The 20,068-nt window shown below is 33.2% G+C and overlaps 1 protein-coding gene and 1 long non-coding RNA gene across 3 annotated transcripts; one reads left to right on the top strand and one right to left on the bottom strand.

The window, feature by feature from the left end:
- Positions 1-676: 676 nt before the first annotated feature.
- Positions 677-2,673, top strand: LOC115958155. 2 transcript variants are annotated; one of them, XR_004084461.1, is made up of 4 exons: positions 677-913; positions 1,044-1,126; positions 1,670-1,833; positions 2,357-2,673. It is a non-coding gene; the product is annotated as an uncharacterized LOC115958155 (long non-coding RNA). The 2 variants fall into 2 exon arrangements; XR_004084460.1 differs by lacking the exon at positions 2,357-2,673 and having other exon boundaries at positions 1,670-2,108.
- Positions 2,674-8,281: 5,608 nt separating this feature from the next.
- LOC115954936 (G-type lectin S-receptor-like serine/threonine-protein kinase SD1-1) lies at positions 8,282-17,482 on the bottom strand. Its single transcript, XM_031072939.1, has 6 exons — positions 17,416-17,482; positions 10,040-10,197; positions 9,735-9,945; positions 9,123-9,360; positions 8,885-9,035; positions 8,282-8,806 (listed from the first exon to the last, which is right to left on the bottom strand). The coding sequence occupies exons 1-6, from the start codon at positions 17,462-17,464 to the stop codon at positions 8,513-8,515; spliced, it is 1,101 nt and encodes a 366-aa protein (XP_030928799.1). The 5' UTR covers positions 17,465-17,482; the 3' UTR covers positions 8,282-8,512.
- Positions 17,483-20,068: the final 2,586 nt, after the last annotated feature.

Raw genomic sequence — 20,068 nt, forward strand, 5'->3', positions numbered from 1 at the left:
TGAATCGACTTCAAAATGATTCTGGAAATGATTTTCCGGAAAATAGGGGTGTTTGGTTGTTACTTCAAATTCGGTCAAACTGAAAAGCATTTCCAGTTGACTGAATTTGAGAGCCAAAACAACGGAAATGATTTTCCGTTTCTATTTTCACTTCAAAGTACTTCCAGCCTTGGAAAATAGAGAGAGAGAGAGAGAGAGAGAGAGAGATCGCGACATCACCGGCTGGCGCGGTAGCGCCGATCGCGATCTCCGCTTCGATCTTCGCACGATCGCGATGCGTCGATCGCAATCGACGCATCGCGCTGCCGATCGCAATGCGCCGATCGAAGATATCTATATCTATATCCAACTCTGTCTTATATATATATATATATATATATAACTGAACAGTTGTGCCTTTACATATATTATCAATACGGTTGGTGTTCAACTGTGTCTCTCTTGGCAATAGTTACAGAATAAAAACAAAAATGAAAGAACAGATACTTCTTTAAAATCATGACAAATCAGCAAATATAACTATTAAAAAAAAAAAAAAAACAATTAGGCCAAGAAAATTACTTTTATCCTCACCCTCACACACGTTAACCAAAAATTTACTTTTTAACTTTTAAAAACCCACTCCGTTTCAGTACTACTCTATCTGCCTTTTTTTTCATTTTTCTTTTTTGATAGGCTATCTGCCTTCTTATATATTGTTTAGTGTTTACTTCTCCTCAATGTTCCCCTTTTTAAGTTATGCTCTTTTTCCTTTACGAGAAGAAACCCAGTGATGCTTGAAGAGAAAGAACAGAGTCCTACCTTATAACTATTACTGAGAGCATCAACAATGGACAGACAAAGTCAAAGAGGAAGAGAAGAATTTGAGAGACTTTGCCACTGCCAGACGAGTCTTTCACTGAAAACATTACCAGTAATTTTTTTTTTTTTTTTTTAATTTTGTTTTGAAAAATTACCGGTTAGATACGATTTAGGCTTTAGTATTTCAATTGACCTGATTTAGAGTTTTATTCTTCATCCCTGTTGTGTCGCTTTTTCCCAAGACACCGTAAGGGCGTGGAGAGGGAGTTTAGAAGGCTGTCATCACCGGTCTACCGCCACCATCAGATGGCTGGAACTGCAGCGGGTAAAGTTATTTTCTTGTCCCTTTGTTGAGCGTTAAATGTGATTTAGGTTTGGGTACTGTGGGTGGATTGGTCTTGATATAGGAATTTTGTGTTTTAAGTTGAGGCTGTTTTCCTTCTCATTTGTGGTTCAGATTTTCTGCTTCACTCCCCATAGAATTTTGACTGCCCAATTGAAGATTTTCATCTATTTTGCTTCATGGTTGACTTTTTTTTTTTTCTTTTTCCCTCTATTAGAGGAAAGTTTTTGCTTTGAGTGATGTTGGATTAATCCGGATGAACTATGGACTTTGAATTTCCTCTTCAATCTATATGATTTCTTCTTTATATGTTTTTTACTTGCTGCTACTTATTAATTTATATAAAAAGATGAAGTTTATGCCTTACAGTTATGGATATCAATATAATTCTTTTGCATGGTTTTATTATAGCTTTGGGATGGCTCTTTGCATGAGGAACTATTACATTAATGGAACCGAATGAAGGTATTTTTGTTGAAACAAATGGAATTTAACCAATCTATTTTTATTTATTTATTTTGGTAGGTAAAGATAAATTCTGATGATGGGTTTCGTTGGTGATAGAAAGATATATTTGGATGACCAGTTTGAAGTTTGAAGATTTCAGGAATTGCAAGATGACAGCGTGTACATTTTGTGGGCAAAGGTTGTTGGCCAAATCTGGTGTGGCATTGGGTTACATTCATGGGGTAACCTTCTTTGAGATAAGACTATTTGGTGGAGTTATGAATTTTGGTTACCCTTCTTTGCATAATGGAAGACTGTGTCACTGCTCATTCACTAAGTAATATTCCCCTAATATGAAACTATTTTTAAAATTACAACTGGAGAGATGTAAACCAATTTTGAACTTATAAATCCATTCCTATTCAAGAATAATAGAAGCATAAAGTATAGTGATGATCTTTTTTTCTTTTTTCTTTTTCAAATAGTAATTCATTTAAGCTTGAGCATTATTTCCTGGGACTATGGCTTCACAATGTTGAAATTTTCAATTTGAAAGAAGCAGATTTATTACACCATAAGAAGCTATACTTGGTTCTTGATTTAGTTCATACGCTACAGAAGAAGAATATTTAAAATAAAAAACAGATATGACATTAGAAGAAGAATATTTAAACTAAAAAACAGATTTGCAAGGTATTTCTATTACCGTTATATTTTATTGTACTTTGGCAGTGTGCTTAGCATTTTGTATATCTTTGTTTTCAGGTATCATGGTGACATTCCATCTTTGTTTGTATGATCATCTCTAATAAGCTTGGCTATATACCATTGTAACTAGTCATGTTGTAGAACTTTTAGAGGTCAACATGAATGATTACCGTTAGGTTCTGAATCTGTTGATGAAAGTTTTATTTGAGTGCTTTCAGTTTGTCAATAGAATGTTTAGATTTCTAACCAAAGGTAGGTAAAAGTTCCAAAGAAATGAAAAGGATATAGTTTACTGCTTATGCAGTCTTATGTTGTAAAATCACCATAACCATGAATCACTCGGAAGTTTAGACGAATTTTCTGGTGGGATCTTTTGATTTGTGGAAAGCACTGCCTCACTTCTCTGCACTTTTTTTTGTCCCCCCACCCTCCTTTTTAAGAAAGATTGGCAGGATTTTTATGTTATGCTTAGTTATAGGGGGAAAATTCCCATAATGGTATTCATTTTGCATAGATATGTGGTAAAAACATAGAACATACGGCACCTATGACCTGAAAAACAAATTTATTTAAGAATAATGCCTTCCTCACTGTTTGTGTCCTTGTCCCCTATAGGTCTTGGAAACTAGAGGCTCTCTTATCAATTTGATTGATTATCAAGTTGGCTTTTCATTTCACTATATCTGCTCTGCCGCAGAAGATGTGTATTTATTCTATTTAAAAGTATTTATTTTCTAATTCTTTAGGCTTTGATTGCACTCTCTTTTATTTGACATTCTGGCCATTTGAGTGACTTGATGTGCTTGTAGCCTTATGGCAAAAATTATGAAATGGACATGTCACGAAAGGTAGCCTCTTCATGGTGAAATTTATGCAAATTGATATGAAGACGAAGCTACCTATCAAATAAACATATATGATAACAAAGCTAAGGCCCTTTATTCGCACATTTTCAAAAGAAGCAAGTGAAATGTTTGAGATGTACATTTATACAATGAGTGATCACCTATCAGCACTATGCATTGTAAATGGCTAAGTCGCTTGATCCTCTAAGAGAGTACTTGAGTGCTAAAGTGATTTCATGTAAGCATGGCACCCAAGAACATCAAAAGGGTCTTGATATCTTGCTTGGGCAAGAAAGTGCTGTTTTGATTCTTGATGATGCAGAAGATGTAGGTACATTTGTGATCAGTTGAATATCTCTACTTAACCAATTTTTTTTCACTTTAATATGATAATATTTGTTACACATAATACTTTTGATCTTACTGTTTTACCCACTAAAAGAAGAGGAAGTTCTTTCAACATTATGAGTCCTCTTATTTGTAGGGAAGAGAGTTAGATTATGGAATTGGGCAATTTCATCATTATTTGAAGTATGTTGTAGTTTCATTCTCAAAGGTTCTTGCTACATCATATTGAACTGGACCTGTTTGTATTTTGAAATTAACTTGATTGTGAAACACCATAAAGAAATAAACTTTAACTTTTCAGTTTTAAATTATAAACTTTTTTTATTCACTTTGGTTTCTTTTTAGTCGAACTGAGAAGGGTGAAGGAAAAAACAAAAAACAAAAACTTGCTTATGGATTTTATGAGATGCATACGTGTTGATTGTGACTTTTGTATTGTAGAATGATGAATAGAATTGAGAAGTAAAAATGACATTGTTTAGGAGCCACTTGAAATAGGGAAGAAGCCTAAATGTTGCTTCTAATGTTGCTGCACTTGGATTATTCAAAAGTTATGTAGACGTGTGTTTCTGCATTAATATGTGATGTGTCTTTTTGGCAAATTTTACATATTTGAGGTTCTTTGGTAAACCATTTTTTTTTTTTTTTTTGGTTCTGTATATATGTGTGATTGTTATTTATCTTAATTTTTACCAATCAAAAACACATCATTTATCCTGATACTTGAATGTCTAGATGAAGGATTTGTACTTTATCCATTGAGACAAAATCCGATCATGCATGTGATTCTGCTACCAATAAAAAAATAGTCTGTAACATGAAATTAATTATTTTACCCAATTTTGTAGTCTAGCTTGCAAAATGATTCTAATTGTAAAGCTTGATAGTTTGCAACTTGCTTTGGATTTGACGCTTTTATGTATGATGGAGTATATATTATATTTTGGAGTTGATCTCATTTTTAGTAGTTTTTCCGTGCATTGCATGGGTTAGCGACTAGTATATCTAAGAGTTAAAATGTAGAATTTATTGTTACTGAGCTCTTATTATGCCATCTCATCGCTACATCATTGACCACATAATTATTATTTTTTATTTTTTTATTCCTTTTTTTTTTACACAAAAAATATAAATAGATTATTGACTTTACACATTTATCTTGCGCGGTTTTAACATTACATATTCATCCACTTTAATTTAAAATTTTTTCTTTTTTCTTTTTTCTTTTTACAAAAAAAATATAAATTGATTATTGATTTTACACATTCATCTTGGGTGGTTTTAATATTATATATAATTTTGCCTTTATATATTCATCTACTTTAATTTAGATGTTTATAACTAATTAATGAAATCAACGAATGATCAAAAACCAAAAACAATGTCTATATATATCTATACTATATATAATAATGGAAGGTTTGTATTAAATTTTTTAAAGCTCTTTATGCACTACATCTATAGCATCTTTTCTTATTTCTTGTTTCTTCTGCAATTCTTACTTTGTACAACTTTTCATCCTTCAACCATTGTCTTTTTAGTTCAATCTTTCATCCCCTCCAATAAATTTTTTTTTTTTAATTTCCATTTAATTCTCTTTAGATTTTAAAGGTTTTTTTTCCCCCTTATCTTCTAAAATTATACCATTTCACTTTGTTCAACCTTTCATCTACTTCCACCCTTCCTCTTCCATCTTAATTTTCATATAAATTTATTCTTACTTCATTTCCACCTCTCTCCCCTATTCCGTCCAAGTTGTCCACGACAAAGAGGTCAATACTCTCTCTCTCTCTCTCTCTCTCTCTCTCTCTCTCTTCAGTTTTGTTTTTCTTTTGGTGGATATTTTTTTTTAATTGTTTCAACGACTTTTTTTATTCTACTAATGGTTCTTTTTGTTATTGTTGATTTAATTATCACATCACATTTGTTTATCTTTTTGGTAAATTTGTGTCGACTTTTATGCATATTTAGGTAGTTTGGTATTCCAATTTCCGATCACAAGTTCTTTTTCCTTATCCCATTGTTTTGATTTGATTTGGATTAATAATTAGTTGTTTTGCAAGTCATAATTTGATTTTTTACAGTGATCAATTTATGTTTGAAACTATGAGACTTTACTAATTTTTGTTTATTTTTTAATTCTTTGAAGTGGACAAAGTACTCTTAATAGTTTTATTAGAAGTACTTTATAATGTCATTTATTCAGAGAAAAACAAAGGTTAGTCAAACAAAAATAATTAGATGAGTGACATATTTTTGCTTTTGTAATTGTATTTTAGTTATTATTATTATTTTATAAGAATGCATATATAGAAATTTAATTCTTAGATTTTGCTAATCATTGTTTTTTTGATATTATGTTTTGAGAGGATGAAATTGCGATTTCTGCAAAGAAAGTAACCTTAAAAGATTTTTAACAACAAATTATTTTCCTAATTAGTCCAATTAATCATTGTTAAGTTTTATTAATTTTTTTTAGTTACGTTTTTTTCAATGTTTTGGATTGTAAGGCAGAAAAAAATAGGGTTTGAGATAGTTTTTTTAAAACTAAAAGAATAATTTTCAAATTTATATATATTTTTAATAATTTACAAAATGTTATAAATACCTTTTATTAAAAAAAATGAATATTTTCGTTAACTTGCCTTCTGAATTTCTAAGAAAATTTGCATTGTTTTCATTTCGGTATGATAAAAATTATATTTATAATTTATGATTGTTTTTCTATTACATTTATGATTGTTCTTATAATAAATAAAAATATGATTATGAAATACATTACTCTTTAGTAAATTATTCCAAATTGTAAAAAAATAAATTTAATAAGCGAGATAAGCCCAAAAGAATTATTATGCGCAACGCACAAGTTCGCGACTAGTGATATATAAAAGCTGAAACTTAGTATTTACTATTGCGCCGCTTCTATTTAGCCACGTCATAGCATTTCAGTCCATTTTGGTCCACTTTGGTCTATTTGGTCCACTGCGGTCCATTTCATTCCACTTCTGTTTAGTTAGGTCTAATTCGGTCCATTTAATCTACTTTGGTCCATTCGGTCCATTTTAGTTGACTTTGTCCATTTGGTCCGCTTATGTCCATTTTGGTTCACTGCAAGCCATTTGGTCCAGTTAAGTCCATTTTTTCCTTTTCGGTCTACTTCGATCCATTGTGGTCCATTTCATTCCACATCATTCCATTTGATCGACTTTTGTCCATTCGTTACATTAAATCCATTGTGGTTTAGTTTAGTCCACTTTAGTGATACATTGTGAGAAGATGTTCATGTAGAAAGAGTTGATGCTTCATTAAAAATTATGTCACATTCTCAGCATATGTTGGTAGGTTCTTGATTTAGTCCACTTCAATCCATTTAATCCATTTCGGTTCATTTTGGTGATGCATGCGTCAAGATGTTTGTGTAGAAAAATAAGTTTTTTTTATTGACAATTATGTTACATTCTCAGTGTAATGTTGGTAGGTTTTTTTTGGTAAAATTTCATTTTTTTTTATGTCGTTAAAGCCTTGTAGTTTTTTTCTAATACAAATTATGAATTTGCTTATATTTGCCTTCTATTTAAGTCATTCAAGATGTGTAGAAGATGAACCGTTTATAAGGAATACTATAAACAAATTCCAATCACACATTACATTATTTACAAAATATGCCCCCCATATAATAATTGAATGTAAAATGCATTATATTGGAAATAAATAATAATAATTACAAAAACAAGTAAAAAACAAGTTTGATCTATCAATCTCTGTAATAAACATGTTGAGTGAATCAAGTAAAAAACAAGTTTGCCACTATCAATCTCTGTAGATTGATCTACAAATTAGGCGGAATATGTATGAAACACCTTTTGGTATTCGTAACCTAGTCTTCGGATTCGAATCTATAATTTTAAGACCAATTCCTTACCATATTTTTCTTTATTTTTTAGATAGTAACTAGTAATGAATGATGTAGGACCAAAACCTTGTTATTTTTATTTTCTATTGATATAATGATATAATTCAATTTAATATCAATAAAGATGTATATTCATCAATGGTTATATTATTATTTTTAATAAAATAAGTGGTGACTTCATACACATACACACCCCTAAGGATTTCCAAGACCAATAAGTTTAGTCTAAATTTAGTCAGAAAATGAGATAGTCACACTATGCCGTCTTTAGATAACTATATCTCATTCATTTCAAATCCAAATCAAGTCAAAGTTGAGTTTATTTGAAAGGCCCAGATATGGGCAAAAATTATCACGGAAAAATATATGGGCAAAAGCTCATAAGCTTTTGAAATTTGAGCATATGGAATTTTTTATTTTTGTTTTTGAGGAGCTTTTGATCCAGACTCTACCCTAATATGAGTCTAATACAATTTTATTAACGCAACTTAATTTTGACATAGCTCTTCTTTAGGATTTGCAAAACATCTTTGAACCCTAATAAATTTGATAATGTAATATCTCATAAACAACATAAAGCAATAAAACAACAAATTTTATTTTGATTGCTCACGTGCCAATCATATGTTGGTTTCTTAATTCTTACCACTTTCCACTAAGCAGGGTCACCACTGGCTCTCAGCCACCATCTTAAGCGAGAGACATTTTCGAATTAGAACTATTTTTTTCTATGTTAATAAATTGGTTAAATAGATTACAAGTAGCCTTAAACCTTTTTTGTTATTGAAGAGGCCATTTTAAGCCTTTATCATTTATGTAAGACTAATGTCACATTCTAGGGGAATATAATTGTGTTTAACTTAAAAAAATGTCCAATATAAATATCAATTATAGGATAAGTAAAAGATAAATTTTATGTTCACAATATTCAAATAACACTTTTACAACAAATGATATGTGGCAGGTAGTTGTTGGTTTTAATTTGAACCCACCACAGAAATTACTTTCTAGCCTACTAGTAATAGCAAGTAACAACTTACCACCTAAAATTTATTGTGAAAATGTCTTTGATGTGGCACTTAATAATGCAATTGATATGAAGTTTGGCTATCGAGCCTCTAACAGTGTAATAGTAATTTCATTGGTTGAGGGTGATTGGTTCTTGCTTGATAAAGATAATCTTTTTCCTATAAAGGAAGCAGGCTCTTTAGGTTCAGGTAATGAACTCTCACCGTGCAACATCATAACCACAGATGACATGTTAGGCCGATCTTCAAGATGTTGTTGCAAACATAAGAAACTTATATGGAGGCAACGAACAAATTCCAATATGATGCAACAGTCTTCTAAGCAAGTATCAAGTAGTTCTAAAGGCCTGCATTCTTTCCATAAATTCCATGCCTAAAACATTTAAAATTTTCTTATCATTATCTGTATCATTATATGTAAAATGGATAGACAATGCTTTTGAGAACTTACATGTGCAACAAGGTTTAGACTTTGGTCAGGACGGATAAACCCTCGATTTTTCTTTCCACTTAATACCTCTAACAACAATATTCCAAAACTAAATACATCTGATTTTACTGAAAATATACCATCAATGGCATATTCGGGTGCCATATAACCACTGCAAAACATCATTAAGAATGAAACTCTTTGAGTATATTAAAAAAAAAAAAAAATGTTGATAATAGAGCATGTTAAGAATTCTTACTAAGTTCCAACCACTCTCTCTGTATTTCCTTCAGTCTGATCTCCACCAAAAATTCTAGCCATGCCAAAGTCAGAAATTTTTGGGTTCATCTTACTATCAAGTAAAACATTACTTGCTTTGAGATCTCTATGTATAATTCTCAATCTAGAGTCCTCATGAAGATAGAGAAGCCCTCGCGCAATCCCACAAATAATGTTGAAGCATATAGACCAACCTAAAACTTTAGCTCTTGTTTCATCTGGCAAGTTTCTCATTTGTGTTAATACAAAGTCCAACTTGGACAATAAAGCACAAAATTGAAATTTATTTATATGATAATAATAAAGGGACAAATATTTCCTCTAAACCAGGTTTGAAAAATCTCCTCCCATCCATTATGTGGCTGTTCATAAAACCATCCATAAGTATTAAATTACATGATTCATTAAATAATTTAAACATGTCATATGACTATTAAGTAGATTATGTGACTCAAAGTAAATAAGGGTAATTTTTTAAGTTGTCACATAGTGAGTTGGAGGAACTTTTCTCAAAATTGGTTTGGAGAAACATTGTCCTAAAAGAATTTCATGAAGTTTGGAAAAAATTATTAAGTTTTTGAGAAGTACAAACCAAAAATGGAGGAGTCTAAGCTTCCGTTGGGCATGTATTCATAGATTAGCATTGTCTCATCTCCTTCAATGCAATAGCCCAAAAGCCTAACCAAATTACGGTGTTGCAATTTGGCAATCAATATAACTTCATTTTGAAACTCATTTAATCCTTGTATAGAACTTCGTGAGAGCCTTTTCACAGCAATTTCATGTCCATCTGTTAGTGTACCCTGGAAATTCACACTTGTAAGTGAATTTTATTGAAATAGAATATGCTGATAATTTCTTTTTGGTGGTCTTTATAAAATTATCTTGTATATTTACCTTGTATACAAGTCCAAAGCCTCCTTCACCTAGCTTGTTATCGCTTGAAAAGTTGTTAGTTGCAATGTCTATGGTAGCTAGGTTGAAGAATGGGACCTCCAAGTCTTCACTTTGGAGTTCAATGTTCTGGTCTAACATGATATTGTTCTCCATTTTATCTGATAAGAGCAAGTTGGACTTCACATTATACAAAATAAACTAGAATAATGACAACTTTCAAATTCAATTAGACCCATCAATTATACTGTTGAATTATTATTTAATTTCAAATTAAATCAATTATATGATCCAAAGTGTCAATATTAACAATCAAAACAACAAGTTAACATGTCATATTGCAAAATAATAAAATCAATAAAAGCATGAGACACATATTATGATATTGAAGTGGAAAACCAATGGAGAACTCTCCAAAAAGGGGAAACCATTACAGTGGTAACTTATACTAAGGGTAACCTATCCTAACTAAGGCAATCCATTATAAAATGATTTTTACAATCTTGTCCAAAACCTTTGTATCTAGACTCTTCAATCCCAGAAGATAACTCACTGCTGTGACATCAAACACTTCAGAACTCAACTTCTTTTTTGGATTTCTTCACAAATGAATTGTACACGCAACAAACTAGAAACTCTAATGCAGTCTACGACACCTACTTGAAGATTTGATCTACAATTAACTCAATGGAAGAAAGGGTCGATGTGGTTTCAAACTTCAGATCACAAGCTCTTAAAAAAACTAGAAGGCGCTTAAAGATAGCTCATAGAATTGAAGGCATGGTTTTCTCTCTAAAATCTTTGAGTTTTTGCCTCTATAACCTCATTGTAAATCATGCTTAGATGGTTTAAATAGGTGATAACATGTAGGGTTAGAATTCTAATCAGAATAGGATTGGAATTTTGTTTCTGTAATTGTCGCTGAAGCAAGGGTTGAGTGAGGATCAGGCGAGGCCTCGCTTGCCGCTGGGGCCGCAAGTATTTGTTCCCTTGAGTGGCCTTGGTTTCCACTTGAGCGAGCCTCTTCAATCAACGATACTTTAACCATATTTTTAAATTTCGTTGACAAAATAATAACAGGTAGAAGAATACTCCCCATCAATCTGAGGTCTCTTGAGTCTAAATTCACCCCCCCTTTTTGTCACAAAATGACAAAGGATAGTCTAAAGGTAATAGTTTAGCTTAAACAAGGCAGTGATAAAAAAGACCCACCATAGAGTAGTGTATAGATGCCAACAAAGATGTAGCATGCAAGAAGATACCAATAAATGTTTGACATGGGCATAGGGCACTAAGTGCCATTAGCACTATGTGTAACAACGGTACCAACCAAAAATAGAACGCACAAAATTGACACTCGAAAGACCCGAAACAAAAACGAATTCTGATACCAAATGCGCGAAGTTGAAGAACATAAGATGTGGTTCGTATGCTGTCCAAAATGCAAGAAATTTCATGAATAATCAATTAATATGCTAAAACAAAACACCATACTGCTTGGAAATTGAGGTTAACCCAAAAACTGTGATTATGGCATATTATCATTTATCAAGCCAATGTGCAAGTGACCGAGTGCGGTGAATATATGACCTTCCAAAATTTTTCCCACTAAGCAGTAACTGCAGTCAAATAGAAAAACATGAACATTTTGCTAAGTGCTTCAGTAAGGTAGAAACAAAAGTCAGTCAATCAGAAGAGTAATAAAATAAAATCCCAAATCAGAATCCTAAATGAGATGCAGCAGGAATCAAGAATTTACGATCATACATACGAAACAAGTTTGTAGAATTAAAGGCCAAGATCAATGACAATTCAAGTGAGAAGGAAAGCTAGAATAAGAGACGAGACTGGTGCAAATTAACAGTAGCAAAGGTCAGAAGCAGTTTATGCAGGGTGCAGGGGTATTAATGTATTAGACTTAAATTGACTAAATCTACCAGAAAGGTCTTGCTCAAGCAGAATTTAACAAGTCGATTGAGTAGGCTTGAAGAATTGGCAAGCAAAGTTTAGGCGAGGGTAATGCGAAGATGTTGCTTTAATAGCACTCATGCAGGTTTTTATTTTTTATTATTATTATTGTAGAATAGAATTCATATGGAATGAGACATAAAAGTAGCTTAAATGTATTTATATAACAGGATTGTGTCAAGAATAAGAGGATATAATCATAAAACAGAGAATTTACATATTAGGTGATGGTGAATGAAATGTGATTAATCACTTCCTTCAAGCGCGCAGGAAATGTGACTCCATGATCATTCTATTTCTATATTTTTTTTTAATAGGGAAACCAGGTATACCCTTAAATTCACCCGGTTGAGTTAAAATAAATTGACCCCAATTAATTAATTCAATTATCCAAATTAATTAATTAGGTCAAATTACATGCAAATCGTGGAGGCACTAACAAATCACCAAATAACTAATATGTAGCAAAAAATAAATTAACATGGTGATTTGTTGACAAATGGGAAAATCTCTCGTAAGGCGAAAATGCTACCGGGTGAATTTAAGGTCACCACTCCTAAGAATTCACTAATCAATAATCAAGCAGTTACAAGTATGAGAAATCTTACCACTATCCTAGTCTATCCCAAAATACTAACCTATAGTTTAACGTTTGCTTCAATACCCAATTGGAATTGATGTTCTTACAGTAGACTTCTTTCCTTTGTTGCACAAATATTCAATCTGTAACTAACTTTTTTGTATGGATTCCAGTACTTGACTAATTCCAGCAACTTGATTGATTATTGTTGGTTGCAAAATTCTTCACTTCATAAACAATCAAGATCAGTAAGCACTTGATTATAAAACCCTAAGGCGCTCAAACGCAGTAGGTTCACATAGAATATATGATTTCTATATCTTTGTTTCCATACTTGATGACTTTTAAAATAAGCCTTGTATTTCTATAGGGTTGTAGAGAGAGAAACCCTAATCATTCAATTCATCATGAGCCGAAATTCAGATCTAATTAAGAAATCTGAAATCGTAATTCTCGATAGATCAAGCTTGTGTCGAGCTTGTGTCGAAGCTTCTTCATAAATCCTCGATAGCAGGTAGTATCAAGGTAGTGTTGAGTTTTAATGAAACAATTTTTCTTCACTTGTTTCTTAGATCAAACTTCATGTCTTTAATGGTACCACATGATAAGTTAGAACAACATACTTCTTGATACATTAAACTCAACTTAGATCTACCCAATTACAAGTAAAGTGCATTTTGTCAAATGATTTGCCAATTAAATAGAAAATATGACTCTAACAATCTCCCATTTTAGCAATCCATGACAAAACCACAAGCATAATTATGAGAGAAGTATTAAACAATAATCTCCCTAATCATTGCACTGAAAATTACATAAGTCTAACTAATACAATGAACTCCTGAAAAACTTTGCAAGAAGAGAGATCACAGTATGAAAGACTTGCAACTTGTCTTAGTTGAAACACTAAACAAGATCCATCAAGGCATCGAGTGTGAAATATAGACAAGTTATATAAAACAAGAGACATGTGTATAAAGAGAGAACAGAAACAACACATGTGAGATAAGGGTGAAAACATACATCATCATCTTATATAACAAGAGAAGTACAATATATGTAAAAAGGTCACAAGACCAAGGTACATGTAACGAGAACTACACATAAAAAATCTCACTAAATATCTCAAAAGTACTCTCCCCTTATCAATAATCTAGCTCTCCCATTAACAACAAGATTACTCTCTCATAACCAAAGCTACTCCCCCTTTTTGTCACAAGTGACAAAGGGTGAATCATTGATAGACAGTCATCTCATCATCATGTGTAGAGCTAGAAGCATCATCACTATCATCATCTCTACTATTAAAGGACTCCACAGAAGGATTAAGCAAGGAAGAAGGAGCAAAGCCACCAAGACAGGACTGTCGACGAGCGATACGACTAACACTGGTGTTCATCTAACACATCTCATCAAAAAGATGGTTAAGACGACTACCAAAATCAGTAGGCATAAGCTCAAGCTGATCCATGATGGCAACGTGAGATGCCTCTCCTCTAGAAGAAGAAGATGGAGCAGACATAAAAGAGGGCCGAGAGGCATAGACAGCATCCTTAGTACCTTGTATGTTAGCTTCCTTTTGTTGGGTGGGAGTAAACTCCTGATGAGGCTGTTTAGCCTTGGTTGCCAACTGTGTAGCACACTTCTACATAGATTCCTTACTAACGGCACCCATGAGAGAGAAGAGAGGTGAAGAAGGAATAGGAATGTGCATGTGCGTGAGAATGCGTGTGATAGCTGAAAGGAAGATTAGCTTATTACATGTAGTAGTGTCTTGGTAGATATCAATCATAGATACTATCATATGTGAGGGAAAGTCTATAGATAGACCTTCCAAGAGAGAGAATAAAATGAATACGAGACTCAATGATAGTGTTATAGTGAGACCATGGAGTGAGAACAAAGGTCATCACCATGTTAAGGATCCTTGGACCCTTAGCAAAATCGTGAGTGGTGAAGTTAAGAGTATCATCCCACAACATGGGTGCCCACAAAAATGTGAGGCAAGCTCATCTAGAGATATAGAACAAAGACGAGGTGCAATAGGATAGTCTAGATGAGCTATCCTAGGAACATGTAGTACCTTGAAAATGAACTCCGGTGTAACTATGATATGTGTTCCTCGGAATACTGTAGTAAACTGAGGAATAAAGGTATCGATAGCGTGTATGTTGGAGTAGAACTCCTATATAAAGACGCTGGGACATCTAGAAGGTTTCTCGCAAAGAGATTCCCAACCCTGAGTGCTAAATGCATTGGGTAGAGGAATGCCTAAAAAATTAGATAGAATAACCTACCATTTCGAATGAATCGACCGGTCACAAAAGTTCTCCTTAAAATCCTTTTGGGATTTTGAATCATGGAACCTATCCCTGATAAAATGAGAAGAAGAAGAAGAAGAAGAAGAACCACAATGTGAGATGGGATTCTTAGAAGGTGCATACCTTTTGGGTGCCATAGAAGGAATGCTACAAAAAAGAGACAAAAACACAATAGATCATAGGCTCAAGAAAGAAGGAAAGAAAAGAATAATGCATGGAAATGCATGAGCATGTTATGTGTAAAAAGAAGAGCATCATGGGCAAAAACCGAATCCAAACTACAACACTCACAGTTCATAATCAGTCACACAATCCTAGAATGCATGAACATATGAAAAAATACTAAAGAATGCAATGCATGAGCATGTGAGATCATTACTACAAAACCCAACCCAACAATTTTAGCAAAAACACAAAAACCCGAATTTTCCCAAAAAAAATTTGAAAAACCTAGGGCTAAATGCATGAAATTCATGAGGAAAGAAGAATAGAAGGGATTAAGACCTCTTACCAATGAATTGAAGCTTGAAAAAGGCCAAAAAAGAGGAGGGAAGAATGATTTTAATGAAGAAAAAGGTTTTGGATTGAGAGAAAAGAGAGAACTATCGAAGTGTTTGAGTGAGAACAAAATCAGGTTGACCTTCGAGTATATATATATAGAATCAGGTATCTTGACTGATCGAGCAGGCATCAAGAAGGTGTCTAGAATAAAAGCTCAACGTATCAACAGGTGTCGAGGAGGTGTCAACGGTTAAAAATTTTGATGAATTGAGGTAGGTGTCGAGCAAGTGTCTATCAAATAGAAAGTTCAGAAATATAGATTGGGCTATGTGTCGAGAGGTATCGAGAAAATAGAAAACCTTGACAAAAGAGGCTTATGTCGAGAGGTATCGAGTAGTTATCGAGCCAGCTATTGAGCTAGTATCGAGTAGCACAGAAACATGAAATTTCAAGGGAGAACCAACACGATATGAATGCAAGCAAGATAAACACCATACCAAACATCAAATAAGCATGTTAAGCACTCGAACACATCAAAAACTCTAGATGCAAAGCATTCCTAGATCCACAAACACTAAACAAGTTTAACTAATTTTATTTTCAAAAATAAGTTAAGACAATTTAGTAAGCTTATACTACCACATGTATTCCTTGTGATGGCCAAATCACATTGTACCTGTACAATAGTATCAAGAGTAGAAAAAGTTTGCGTGTTTTGTGTGAAACTTTTACAAGAAAGCATAAGTGTCTCATCATATGAAAATAATGATATGAGAGAATCAAGAACATTCACACACAATCATAACTATTTGATGGGGACCATCACCTTTGAGGTACATTATATAACTCCCACATCTCCTAGAAACATGCTTGCAACCATATGTAAAAGCATTTTGATTCTTTTTGTTTTTCATGTTCTTTGCATATTTTTCTTTTAAGCATAAAAAAGCATATCATGCATGGGCATATAGGAGAGAGAAAAGAAAAACCCATTTATGTTAGTCAAACAGCTTATTCTTGCTGTGCAAGTGCTAAGTGCTACACCTTACCGAGCACACTTTTATGAATTGCACAGATGTTGTATGATTGACAATTTTTAGTGGTGAGATGGTTATTTATGCCATTCTCTTAAGATTTTTTAGTCATTCCCATCAAAAAGAGTGATAAAGATATGAATAATAAAAGATTAACCAAATCATGCAAATCATATAACGAGCCTCAAAGTTCACATTGCTTAGTTGTGCATGAAGATGCTCATCTAAGCTGCAAGAGATACAAAGTTAAGAAACCTTGCTTCAATGGCCATCCAAAGGTACACATTGTTTTTGTATTTTCAGATTTTTCCATTTTTTGTATTAAAAAAAACAACATAAACAAACAAGCATATTAAAAATCAATAAACACAAGACTGGCTCAAAACAATAAATGCACATAAGAGATGCAAGATAAGTGAATGAATCACTTATTGGAGTCTCTTTCCTTCCAAATAGGAGACTTGGAGGAAGGAGAAATCTTCTTTTTCTAAGACCTCTGCTTAGGTGGATAAGATGGAAGATTAAACCCATTAAAGTTACTTAGAAAAAGGAAAACCTTAAGAAGTTCTCCAAGAGGAGCCAAAGAGTTTCAAAATTGATTTTGACCTCTAAAGGATGACACACTATTACTTTGTTGAGTAGCAAGCCACTTATAGCAATTTGGACGAGTGAGTCACAATACTCCACAGTGATGATAGAATTGTGGTTTCTTTGGTTGAGACTTCTTATTAGAGAAGTGATGATTGTTCTGCTTAGTCTCCTTCTTAACAATTTTAGGAGGTGCTCCTAGAATTCTCCTTCTTAACAATTTTAGGAGGTGCTCCTAGAATGAATTTTCTCTTATCATTTTTATCCTTAATAACTATTTCTATCTTAGGCTCATTTATCTCAGATTTAGAATTAGAAGGAGGCACAAAATTGACATTACTTCAAGCACTAGAGGAAGTACTACAAGAAGAGAGAGAGTGATCATACCCGAGACCTGTTTTGTCAGATGCAACCTTTTGGAAGTTAAGCATTTCATCCAGCTTGGAACTTGAAGCTCTTTCTAGTTGAGCCTTTACTTGGAACAATTCTACATCCAGTTTCTTGGTCTTCTCGACGAGGAAGTTTTTTTCAAACTGTAGTGCTCCTATGCTTTGATTTGCTTCATCAATTTTAGTGGAGAGTTCTTCTCATTCTAACTCCACTTCACTCAACTTCCTTGTGGCTAGGCTATAAAACTTCTTGTGCTTCTCAGAATTCTTGTAAAGCTTTAAGTAGGTAGTATGGATGTCATCTTCTTCATCCATCTTCCCAAATTTTGACTCCATCAGTTCTTCTTCCTCATCAACTAGTTCTTTAGATTCCTTGTGTCCGTACCCTTGACACCCATAACACTTTTGACCAACTGGAGTGTTGCTACTTTATCCAACTTCTTTAGATTCTTTCTTGAATTTATCTTGAGACTTAAATTAAGAGAATCCAGACTATTTGCAATCCCTGTCATTTTCCTTGACATTCGCATGTGAATTTTCTAGTAATGTAAGATTTAAATTTTGAGTTCTCATCTTCAGACAACTCATCTCCTTCATCATTCTTGGCTGTTAGAGCCATATTCTTGCTCTTGCTTCTCATGCCAATCCTTACTAAACCTAATTCATAGGTTTGCAAATTTCCTATTAGTATGTCAAAGGAATAGTGTCAGTGTCCTTTGATTCTTCTATGGCGGTGATCTTAGCATGGAACCACTCTGGAAGTGATCTGAGGATTTTCCTTACAATTTTAGATTCTGGAATCTTTTTACCTAAGTTGAAAGCTGAATTTACTATGTCCTTGAGCTTGGCATAGAATTTATCAAATGTCTCATCATCGTCCATCTTGATTTCTTCAAAGCTAGTGGTCAGGCTTTGAAGCTTGGAATCTTTTACAACTTTAGTAGTTTTGAAGGATTGTCCATGCTTCCTTAGCACTCTCAGTGGGTGAGATCTTCTTAAACTCCTCATTAGTCGCAAAACTAAATAAGGCATTCAATGTTCAACTGTTGAACTTTGCAGCTTTAATCTTGTCATCATCCTAAGATGTTGGCAACTTAGTAAGTTTGGTCCATCTAGCCTTAACAACCAAACATACATTTTCATATAAAGATGGCAAAAAACCTCTAATGCGTACTTTCTAGTATGCATAGTTAGTACCATTAAAAAGAGGAGGTATAATTAATGATTGTCCACGATCCATAACAACGGGGTCAATGGATCACACATCAAATATTGAAACTTAATCAGAGTGTGCTGGCTCTGATACCACTTGTTTAGTAAAAATAGATTGACCTCGGTTAATTAATTCAATTACCCAAGTTAATTAATTAGGTCAAATTATATGCAAATCGTGGAGGTACCAAAAAATCACCAAATAACTAATATGCAACAGAAAATAAATTAACACAATGATTTGTTGACAAATGAGGAAAACCTCTCGCAAGGTAAAAACCCCACCGGGTGAATTTAAGGTCACCACTCCCAAGAATATACTAATCAATAATCAAACGGTTACAAGTATGAGGAATCTTACCACTACCTTGGCTTATCCTAAAAAAACAATCTACACTTGAACTTTTGCTCCAATACCCAATTGGACTTGATCTTATAGCAGACTTCTTTCCTTTGTTGCACAAATCTCCAATATGTGACTAACTCCTTTGTACGGATCCAGTACGTGACTAACTCCAATAACTTGATTGATTGTTGTTAGCTGCAAATTTTTTCACTTCATAAACCTTGAAGATCAAGAAGCACTTGGTTGTAAAACCCTAAGGCGTACAAAAACAATAGCTTCATACAAAGTATATGAGTTCTGGATCTCTGTTTCCATACTTAATGACTTTTAAAATAAGCCTTATACATTTTTAGGGTTGTAGAGAGACAAACCCTAATCATTCAAGTCATCATGGGACAAAATTTAGATCTGAGAAATCTAAAATCGTAATTCTCGATAGATCGAGCTTATGTCGAGCTTGTGTCAAGCTTCTTCATTAATCTTCCATAGCAGCAGTGTCGAGGTTTAATGAAATAACTTTTCTTCACTTGTTTCATGGATCAAATTGTTGGAAAATATGGTTTGGCATCTCATACAAAACACACAGCGGAAGCAACAAACACGAATCTACTTCATTCATGAGAGATAACATGTAACCTTGAATTCTAAAACAAAGAATAGAAAGCATACCTTAATGCAGTGAAATTCAAAACCAAGACTTGAGAATATCTCTAATCAACATACCAATTCCACATTGTGCCCGAGAAGAGTGGTCTCTCAATTAGTCTTTTTTGGACGTTGATTCTCAAAGAAAAGTTCTTTTTAAAAGATTTTGTTCTTCTTCTTCTTCTCATTGTAGAGAAAAACTGTTTTCCTTTTCTTTTCATCATACATACATTCTAACTACCTTGGTAGTTACTTTATTTGATAACTCTTATTAAATAAAAATTGATTATCTAATTGGGTTAGCCTTTTGGGCCTACCCAATTGAGTTTTAGTTTGTGGCTTAAGATGGGACCAAAGGGAACAAATAAGACTCTAGCTCTAATAGGTCTTGGGCTTATCTATCAACTCTTTGCAAGTTCAAAGTTACCATTAATTATATTTAATACCA

Source organism: Quercus lobata, chromosome 8 (genome assembly GCF_001633185.2).
Source record: "Quercus lobata isolate SW786 chromosome 8, ValleyOak3.0 Primary Assembly, whole genome shotgun sequence".
Lineage (NCBI taxonomy): Eukaryota > Viridiplantae > Streptophyta > Magnoliopsida > Fagales > Fagaceae > Quercus > Quercus lobata.